Source organism: Zea mays, chromosome 1 (genome assembly GCF_902167145.1).
Source record: "Zea mays cultivar B73 chromosome 1, Zm-B73-REFERENCE-NAM-5.0, whole genome shotgun sequence".
NCBI classification, from domain to species: domain Eukaryota; kingdom Viridiplantae; phylum Streptophyta; class Magnoliopsida; order Poales; family Poaceae; genus Zea; species Zea mays.
The window spans coordinates 249,020,642-249,031,506 of record NC_050096.1 but is presented as its reverse complement, the minus strand read 5'-3'; the positions used below and the strand labels follow the sequence as shown (position 1 = coordinate 249,031,506).

The window sequence follows — 10,865 nt, the reverse complement described above, 5'->3', positions numbered from 1 at the left end:
TTAACAGTTTTAGCGAATACGAATAATTCGGATCTCTAGACATCCATTTTCAGCCCTAACTAGGCCTGCTAATTGGTTGAAATCCACCCAAACTCACTCCACCCATCAGGAATAAGTCATTTTCTTCAACACAATTCAACACAATAATTTAACTAAATAACATATCCCAATCTATTCATAATAGCTGGCGGGTTAAACCCATTACCTAAACCTATAAAAAATCCATAGAAGATTCTTGCACTAAAGTGGATTCATATACAGACTGAAATATTTCACCAAACATTTCACCAAAATAGCAGTGGAACTGATTCATGAAAGGATTCGGCATGATAATCTACTTAATTTTATAGATCCACGTGTAGGCCCAAAATTAAAACCTCACATTCAGACCTTAAAATATTCACAAAATTAACTGAATTTTATTGAAAATAGCTAAGATCATTAATATGTTAATTTATGTGTAACAGTATATATAGACATGAGATACAACGCAGAATTTTTCGTCGCGTTTTAGCTTTCCATCTCCATCCTCACGACGAGAAAAGTTTCATACAGAAATCCCCACGAACTCTTGTGTGTGGCATTTTTTCCTTCTTCATGGGGATAAATCCCCGTCGGAGATCCTCATCTCGGCTTAAATTATAATCATGGCATACTTTATTTGTTATTAATACAACATTGTCACTTACACATATTGTTACATGTAAAAAATCATTTTGTGTACGTCAAAATTAACACATTTATACAACGATTGGTCTCTTGATAAAGTAATTTACATGTAAGAAATCATTTTGTGTATATGAAAACATCATCATATATAAATTGGACCCGCGGGAAACGATAATGAGGAATGCTTCTCCATCTCTCTTTATCCGCCGAGATAATTTTTTCCCCGTTTACATCTCTGTGGAGGAAGAACATTTTTCATCACCTTTAGGCTTGTTCAGTTATGGGTGGATTACATCTCTGTGGAGGAAGAACATTTTTCATCACCTCTAGGCTTGTTCGGTTATGGGTGGATTAATGAGAATTTGAGTGGATTCCACTTAAATTCCCACCAATTCATACCTAACCAAACAAGAGGAATTCCCCGCAAAAAAAAGGGGAATCGGGCCCCTTTGCCATCTGCCATCTCTAAGTGTAGATCCATGTGACGCTGACGATAATGAGAAACCAGAAACAGCAGCCATCATATGTCCGCAGCCCCTGCAAGAGAGCAAAAGTAACTCTTCCAGACCAGATCATCCAATGTTTGCCCTTTCACACACATTTCTATCATGATATTCCACCAGACACCCTTTTATAATCTACCTTAAACAAAATTCTTAGTAACATATTCCTGCGCTGGCGAACCAAAAATAAGACGTATATGTGCGACAACCAGTGATTCTCGCTAGAGGCTTGTTCGATTATTCTTATCCGATATATATTGGATGGAATTAAAAAATAAATGAAAGATTTCGATTTATTTTGGATTTAAATACACTTAATCTCACACAATCCACATGGATTGATAGGAAAACGAACAAGCCCAGGTTCAGAAAACGATTAGCTGCTGCAGAGATGTGAAAAAAATTCACAGAATCAAGCGTAGTTGAAACTGGAAGTGCAAGACCTGACAGACGCAAACTTATCTGAGATACACTGGATGAAGGATGCAGTGGACACTTCGTAGTCATAGCTTCAGTAAACAGCTCACCTTGATTTCACCTTCTTTGCTGTTCCAACAAGGCAATAACCGACTATGCACAAGAATGAACTTCAGCACAAAATAATAGAGACATTGATTCCAAACAAAATGTGATCCACATGTCGCAAAGAGCAAAAGCAGTAGCCCAGGAGGAACCTTAAGCCACACGCAAGAACAATGTATACATGCACAACTTGCACACTTCAAGTACTTCCATCCCACAGGACAAACGAAAAGGTGCAGCAGTCCACTGTTCGTTCTGGAAAACCAGTGATGGAACAACACCTGATTATACCATGTTCAATAACCATGCGCTGCCGAGGAAAGGAAACCCATGGTAATATATTTGCAGTACTCGTAAGTCAGACTCCCACAACAGAGGTTCAAGTATACAAGTTTGTTTTGTCAAACAAAAAGGTGGGCATCTCGAACCAGTCAGATTTCCATCAAGAACAAGGAATCAAAATCCTTCTGCTTTCTCGAAAAAGGATTGCTTTCCTAATTACACATGATGCTAAACTTGTTATATGTCCTGCTTTACTTTTAGAGGTTGACATCTAACAACATTGGTAGCCAGTTCAAAATTAATTAAACTATTCTACATGCAATAACCTGTCAACTCATTAACCAACCCATAGCATGTTAATAATCCTAAATTACAAGCTTACAAAGTTACAAGTTAATATATATCAAGCTTATAGGAAATGTTTCATTAGGAACAGCCTCAGCCATGTGTATTAACACAATTTCTTAAAAAAATAAAGGTTTAATCAAACTAATGTTGGCATAACAAAATCCTGCTAAAGTCACCAGAATACGGATGTAGCTTTATAGTAAGCAATGCATAGGGGCATATTAGTAAACAATTATTATTGGCTATTAGAATTCCCAATGAATGATTATTTTAACAGCTTGGATATTTTATAGTAAACAATTATTATTGGCTTTATAGTAATGTAAACAATTATTATTGGCTTTATAGTAAACAATTATTATTTTAACAGCTTGGATATTTTAGTAATGTAAAGCAACCAAACCATTATTATTGGCTCATATTAGTAAACAATGAATGATTCCCAAGTGGGTAACAAATACAGTATGACTTCTATCTCTATATTCACCCTCCAAACTTAAGGCATCACATTTCACAAAGAAAAAATGTATCATGTAAGTCCATTGAAATTGACACCCACAAGTAATCATGTTTCAATTAGAATTCATTGGCCGAATTTTTCTTACTAGGTGTTACGCAATGGACAGTGCAAAGAGATATTTGTCCAAAAATAACCCGGCACTCACTGGTTTAAGTGTCATGTAACATTTTTGTTTGTATTCAGTTCATGAACATCAGCTTCTGCAAGGTGTGAAAGAGCAGTTATCATATTATGCTTCACCTTGAATGAACACTCAAAAGAGGACACAAAGACATAATAAGAGTGCCTACAAAGAAAACCGTATCATGCATATGCCGCTAATGAAAAAGAAATAGAGGAACAATCATGTGAAGTTAAGGGTTTCAATACTGATCAGATTCTGCAAATTTATACTCCCTCCACCCCTTTTTCCATATTTTAGTATTTTCAGGGCAGGTTAGTGTTCAATGGAAATTACCCATGTACCCTTTTCTATTTATTGAATATGAAACATGCTAATTAAGGAATAGACCCCTCGTTAAAAGGAATGCATGGATGCATGCAGACTGTAATCTTAAGGCCTGTTCGGTTGTTAAGGATTGCAGCCCCGGATTGATTCCTAGCCGGATTACTTCTTTAATTTATATAGATTTTAATGAGTTGGAACGAATCCTGGCTTATTCCTGTACAACCGAACGGGCCCTAAGCTGATATGGGCCCAATCTATCTCTAAGGTGCTGTTTGGTTTATATGTTTGTAATGTAATAGGTAACAAATAACGTTAGATCATGTTTGTTTAAGTATAACCGTAATCGGATACCACACTAGAAATTGATATCAGCCTATTCAAACTTGTTACCGTTGGTAATCGAATGCAAACCATTACCGTTACCATTTACGTTACATTTTGGAACCAAACGTCACCTAAGAGCTAACAAAGTTTTTTAGAACATTTTTTTAATCTAAACCATGCTTTTGGGAAGAAGGCAGCAGTAGACATTTATAGTGATAATTAAGGCTGTGATTACAAGGATGTATTCCATAATATAGAAACAAAACCTACATCTGATTTTTCATCTCATCCTCACTCAACCTGATCAAAATAATACTTACGTTATTCACCATATAAGATAAACTTACCTATAAGACAAATAACAACCAAAATCATTCCATAAAAAACATCAACAGATTGATGTTTTTCAAATAACCAAATCATTCCATAAACAACATCAACAGATTCACATTTTGTAGTTGTTTTCACCAAAACAACCAGCAAGCATGCAAAGTTCAAATAAAGAGCATTAGTGCATAACAAACGCAGCATTTCAGAGCAGATAAGGTAAAAGGAAAATATTCCAAAACAATTGAAAACCAAAAACAACAATAAAGCCTTTCAGTCCCAAGCAAGTTCAGATAGGCTAGAGTTGAAACCCCACATGAGCCCTAAAATCATTCCAAAACAACTGAATGAATAAAAAAAATTGCATTCAAAACCAGCTTGTGTGAGACAGGAAAACTTTCCAGAGGTTTATCTGATCTAATTTTGAGGGAAAGCCATAATGATCCAACTCCAAATAGGAGTCATTTTTTAATCATGTTCCACTCAAACAGTTTAACTCACCCATCCTAAGGTCATTCATCCAAATAAATGCATAAAGAAAGCCATCAAAGTGCAACATATATGATAACTCAAATATTAGGAACACGCTAATAACAAGATGGTCACTTCTTTGTTGCAGACAGAGACAAGGGAAAATGACCAAAATAACTTGCTCTGTCATCATCAATGATGGACAGCCTCTGAAATTTGATGTTTCTAGATTATTGGTATGACATCTTTTGCATGGTATCATCTTCTAGATCATAAGACTGATCCAAATGTAAATGAAAGAAATGGATTAGCTGGGGCAGAAACTGATGTATGAAAAAGGTTACAAAGATCCTGTTCCTGTGGATGCCAACTACATCAGCTACAAGGTCAAAGGCAGAAACCCATCAAGGAGTGCTGAAGCTAAACAAGCCTGCCTGTGCATACCTCTCTTTGTAAACATCACTATGCAGACCCTTGATGAAGCGAGCTCAGCAGCCCATCACAGCGCAATTATACACAAAATTTCCAGATGGCCGTCTGTCCATCAAATTCCACACAGGTGGCTTGTCATCAGGAGTCCATGAGGTCAGCTCAATCATGCCCCCAACTGGTGTTCTTGGGCCACCAATGACAATAAGCCTCTCACCACATGCCCTGAATGCAAGGCCCCATCCATTCATGGACACAGACCGCTCAGGCAATTTACCAAGTGTGATCCACCCATTATTCTGCTTGTCATACTTCTTCACATCCTTCCCGCTGTAATCAGCAGCATACAGCTCATTCTTAACCACTGCAACAAGTGGGGGTGCACCGCTCACTCCATTAAGACCCCCAGACATGTTCTCAATCACCCTCCAAGTCTTGCTCTGCACATCGTACACTTCACCGCAGGTCAAGATCATGTTGTTGTTTGTCACACCACCAATGACACAAAACTTGCCATCTATGAACACCCCAGAGCAATTTTTACGTGCCTTATTCATGCTAGGGAGTGGTGTCCAAGTATGTGTCTCCGAGTTGTACAGCTCTGCTGAGCTGAGAATCCTGCCAAAAGAATCAGTGCCACCAGCAACATATGCCTTCTCCCCAACGCTTGCTGACCCAAATAGACACCGAGGAGAATTCATCACCTCACCTCGTGTCCAAGAGTTTGTCAGTATACTGTATCTGAAGACAATGTGTGCCATTCCAAACACAAGTAGCTCGGTGCCCACAGCCAAAGACTCCTTGTCTGAGCACATGAAGCACTCGTCAGGAGGCATCTTGGGCACCGAGATCCAACGCTTGCGGTAAGGGTCATAAGCATCCCACTCCAAAACATTACAGGAGAAGTACACCCAATGCTCCGCGATGTTATTCTGCCGTCGCAGCCTGTAGATCTCCCCTCCTCGCACAAGAGACCGGAAATCATGATTCAGCGATGCCACTGAGCCATATTCTGACCGGCACAGCCGGAGGAGGCAGTTGATGGACAGGTCCCGGCCAATTTGTCCTATGAGATCACCACCGCCACAGCTGAGCTCCCCACCGCCGGCCACCACGGTGCGACGGCGGCCAGGGGCATGAGCTTCACGAATATCTGGTGTGTGCGGTTGCGGCGACGGCGGCTTGCTGCGCTTGCCGCTGCCATCCACCTCGTCCATTTCCTGGACGAAATGGACCTCATCCTTGAAGCCTTCCCGCGCACGCCGCTTCCGGTCGGCGCCTTCGAGGAGGCCATCCGCCCACTGCAAGTCCACCTCGCATCCGCCCCGCGAAGCCCGTGGCGCGAGGCAGGAGTCCCCGTCTTGTAAGGCCATTTCCTCTCCCTCATCGTAGAGATCCATCCCCGCCGCGGGTTCTTGGAAGAACCGTACGCGGCAAGAACAAGCGGCCTGGACCCCCTCCCCTCTTCCTCCTCTCGGGATTTACACCACGCACCTTGCTCTAGCTCCGATCTACAGGCAGAAAACAAAAGAACAAGAGGTAAACGAATTGGGTGAGAAAACGCGAAGAAGGACAGGTCGAGAAGCTGAGATCTGATAAGCGCATCCACCAGTAGGCCCTCTGCCCTTCGGCAATCCAAGAACCCCCACCCCGAACCCTCCGAGAAATGAACCCTCAATCCGAACCCTGCGAGAAATAAATCCCACGTACCTAGGCAGATGAAGGCATCCGATCCAAGAACACCGAATCAACGACGAAAGGATGGCAGGAAGTGGCGGCGGCTGTTGTGTCCAGGAAGCAAAGAGAAAAGAAAGGGCAATCACATCAAACCCTTCCCATCAACTACCTCTTTCTCTTCTCTGTACAAAACTTCCTTCCCCGCTCTCTCAATCACTCTAATCTCTACCTGATTAGCCATAGATTATATAGAATGTGGATAGGAAGAGAGCTGTCTCGCCGTCCTCTTTCGACTGCGGGTGTACGTTCTTCCCCTGCTGTGCCGCCGCCGCCGCCGTAGCACGCTCTCTCCCCTCTGCAATGTGGTGTACACGCACCTAAAATGTGTACTTGGGATTCTTCTCTTTTACTTATTCTAATTCGTTTTCTCCTCTTCTTTTGTGCTGCTTTTATTTTGGTTCTGTTTTCTAACCGTGCTTTTCTTGTTCACCTTTCTTTTTATAAAGGTTTAGTGTGCATTCTGTTCCTCAGTCCTTGAAATAACTTACTTTTCCTTTTCTTCCCATTTTGGATACCTTTAAGCATAACACATTCTAAACTTTTTAAGTCACAATTAAGGTTTAATGTATGCAGCAAACATCACCCTCTAAAGTCCTAATATTATTATTGTCTATGACTTCAGCAGATCACGTAAAATAGGGAACGTGATACTGTAAATGACACTGACATTGTTTACATACTACCTGATTGGATACCTGCGTGTGTGCAACCGGCCTCACGCGAGCCTACTCCCGCAGATACGGAGGTTTCACGCATATCGGGGGATGTAGGGCAAAGGCCTCCCGCGAAGACGTGGTTGCACCTGTACATGCAGGTCTGGCCACTTGCATATGGGCAAACAAACACGCGCAGGAGCTTGGTCAACGCATGGCGGCGGCCAGGCTATCCAGATACGCGCAACCAAACACACGGATAATGAAGTTTGAAATAGGGAATGAGATAGGTGACAGGATAGAGGACCTGTCGGAGACAGCCTGAGCACCTTTCAAAGTTCCCAAAATACACTTGTAGTCTTGATATGATATTTTGGTAAGATTGAAAAATGAGTAAAATGCGGTCTTAATCCTAAACTTGTCTGGTTGTACCAACCCGATCCATAAACTTCTAAAGTATGTCCCTTGGGCTATCTCCTACAGCTTACTGATCCTCATACCTATATCCAAACTCCACTCTGCGAACATTGTAGTTTATAGTGCAAAACAGTATTTTAGATGACCATATGGGTAAACCAAGGGACATGGTCTTAAGGGTTTTTTCACTATCCGGGTCCCTATTACATCCTAACGGGTTGTTATGGCCCACATGTTAGGTGGTTTCTTTCCCCGCGTGGGCCTCCTGCCCTATCTCTGATATTGTCGAGGGAGGATTTAATTCGGGCTATCGAGGGAAGTTCGGGCGTCATCATTATTTGTTTTTGTCCACTTTACCTCCTACACCGACCTTCTGTCTTTGTAGCCTGTCCGTTGGTATTCTCTCTTGTCGTTGTGCAGGACCGTAGGTCATGAGTGAGACTTAGACCTAAGACTCATATAGCATGACTGGGACTTAGGCCTAGGACCCATAGGTCATGAGGGGGAGGACCGATAACGTTCGCGCTGCACCCCGTCGACCAGCGTAGTTAATGCTACGTACACGGGACTGACAATGTAATCAGTTTGAGAGGCGTGCAAGGCCCACTCGAGTGGGTTTTGTCTAGTTTGTCTGGCCATATCAACCTTCCTTCGCCTTGCCTGACCCCTTGGCTTGGCACAGGGAGTCACCCCGTGGGCATGACAGGTTCTTGATTGACCTACGACAAACGAACCCTGGTGCTTATTCGTCCACTGAGTCGTGGCCCTAAGGGGCTCGGGGATCCGGACCTCAACACCTCCTAACACATTTTTGCTGAACCCAAGGTTTTAGCAACTCTTATTTCAAGATGCTCGCCCATGTTCCTAAACTTAACTATCATATATCATATTATATGGTGCATTCTAATAACACACCTCCCCCTAAATATTTATATCCACCAACACTTCCTTGCCTCAAATAACATATACTCTCTATCTCCTATATATAATATAAAGGATGTTAGAGCATCTCTAATATAGGATGATAGAGCATCTCTAATATTTTTAAAAATAATTGGTGAGATTATATTTGTTGGTTTTCTCCAATGATTTGCAATATATGACTCCTAATAAGATAGTTTTGCTTGAGGAATCCCTCACTTTTATATTTTCTTTCTTTCTTGTATATTTGCATGGAACCCTATCATTTCTCCTTATCCTTGCACACATTCTGCCACCTCTAGATCGACATATTGGATAAGTGCATGTATCTTTTCTGGTCGATTGGTACAATTGTACCAAATACAAAAAATCGAGAGTTGAGATAATATGTTATTCAAGATTTCTTTGAGTACAATGCACTTCCGATCCTTAGACTTGTCTGGTTGTGTCAACCTGATCCATAAACTTTTAAAGTATGCCTCTTAAGGAATTATTCATTATTTGTGTTTCTATTAGATCCTAACGGATTGGAACAGACCTGGTAGAGGGTCTTTCCCTTCTTGTTCCTTGAACCAATGCCGAGAAGAGGAAGCTTGATCCACCGACATCGCTTAGAATGCCGATGATGTGGGCCTTGTAGATCTTTGGTGAGTGAGGGATAAAGCATGTGGAAGATATGCAGGGTGACTATGAGTGAGACAACTGAGAGCACCTAGAGGGGGTAAATAGGTGATCCTGTAAAAACAGCTCAACAAAAACAAACTTGGTCTGAAGTGGATTAGTAAAATCAAAACCAAGTTTAGATGAAGAGCGAGAGAAGAGAGGACTTCTTCACTTAATTGCTCTCACAAGATGAGTGTTAAATTTAGAGCAATATTATAAGTGAAGAGACGTGCTAGAAAGAATAGGATCGCAGTAAAGTGAAATAGATAGGTGACACAGTGATTTTTATCATGTGGTTCGGTCAAGCGTAAAAGGCTTGCCTACTCCATGTTGTGGTGTCTCAATGGTCGAGGGTTGCACTCAACCCCTATTAAGTGATCCAAAGATCAACTTGAATACCACAGTTTTCTTTCTTATCTCACTTTACCCAGTTGTGAGGAATCTCCACAATTTGGAGTCTCTCACGCCTTACACAATTTGATCTCAAATAAACTCAAAAGTAAGGTGGAGTAGAAACACACACAAGAGACAAAAATCACAGCAACACACGCTAACAAGTTGAGAGAGGAGCACAAGAAATAGTACAGCGGAATTACATCTCAAACCCTTGCTCAAATCTCAATCTATCAAAGCTCTAGCAAGATCGCAGTGTCTCACTATCTTAGGATGTTCAAGGATGCTTGGTTATGTGTTCCATGCGCCTAGGGGTCCCTTTTATTGCCCCAAGGGGCCTAGGAGCTGTTGGAGCTCCATTAGGTAGGCTTTGGTAGCCTTCTGTCCGTGGGCGCACTGGACAGTCCGGTGCACCACCGGACAGTGAATAGTGTGCGAGTCCCTTCCTTGTTTGGCGAAGCTGATGGTTGCTAGCCTCTGGTCCCATGACGCACCGGACAATCCAGTGGCGCACCGGACAGTCCAGTGCAGCTTGGTGACCATTGGCTGTGCACACGTGGCGCCTGCTGATCGCGTGGTCGACCGTTGGCTGAGCGCGTGGCTAGCACACCAGACAGTTCAGTGAATTATAGCCGAGGCGCTCTCAACTTTTTCCGAGAGCCGTCTGTTCACCGGGTATGCCAGCCTGAGCACTAGACACTGTCCGGTGCACACCGGGCAGTCCCGTGTACACCGAACAGTCCGTTGCACCGAGGCTGGTGCAAGTTTGGCTAACCTTAGCCAAACTTCTCCTTTTGAATTTCTCTTGATTTGAAAAGTTCCCTAGCACATAGTAGAACATAGTTAGTACCAAAACCAATTTACTAAGTGCTAGAATCATACCTTTATTTCTCCAATATTGTAGAGTTTGCAATTTGTTCTTACGACTCTCAATTTGCTTCTCTTTAACTCTGAGCTTATACTCACAATTGTATGTTAGATCAAAGTGATGTGTTAGGCACTTAATCACCAAAACACTTAGGAATGCTCAAGGGCACATTTCCCTTTCAATCTCCCCCTTTTTGGTGATTTATGCCAACACATCAAAAGCAACTTAAAAATGTACTAACATAACCAAATGCGAGCTAAAAGTTGCAAATTGAAGTCAAACTCAAAACCAATAGAGTTATCACATGATTTGGTATATTTGGATCATTTTGCCAGCACTTGGTTTGTTTTCACAAAACAAATTCATTTTC

At 41.9% G+C, this 10,865-nt stretch overlaps 1 protein-coding gene across 4 annotated transcripts; it reads right to left on the bottom strand.

Moving 5' to 3' along the window:
* Positions 1–634: 634 nt before the first annotated feature.
* Positions 635–6,978, bottom strand: LOC100191405 (uncharacterized). 4 transcript variants are annotated; one of them, XR_004855893.1, is made up of 4 exons: positions 6,554–6,978; positions 4,859–6,354; positions 994–1,206; positions 635–904 (listed from the first exon to the last, which is right to left on the bottom strand). XR_004855893.1 is itself a non-coding variant. In XM_035964666.1 (3 exons), exon 2 carries the CDS (start codon positions 6,241–6,243, stop codon positions 4,903–4,905), a length of 1,341 nt encoding a protein of 446 aa, XP_035820559.1. In that variant the 5' UTR covers positions 6,244–6,354; positions 6,690–6,933; the 3' UTR covers positions 635–1,206; positions 4,859–4,902. The 4 variants fall into 4 exon arrangements, 3 of the variants coding, with proteins under 3 accessions (XP_035820559.1, XP_035820537.1, NP_001337259.1); XM_035964666.1 differs by having other exon boundaries at positions 635–1,206; positions 6,690–6,933; XM_035964644.1 differs by having other exon boundaries at positions 640–1,206.
* Positions 6,979–10,865: the final 3,887 nt, after the last annotated feature.

Excerpts from the sequence above, each read along its gene's own strand:
- LOC100191405 (XM_035964644.1), bottom strand. The coding sequence starts at position 6,243 with ATGGATCTCTACGATGAGGGAGAGGAAATGGCCTTACAAGACGGGGAC.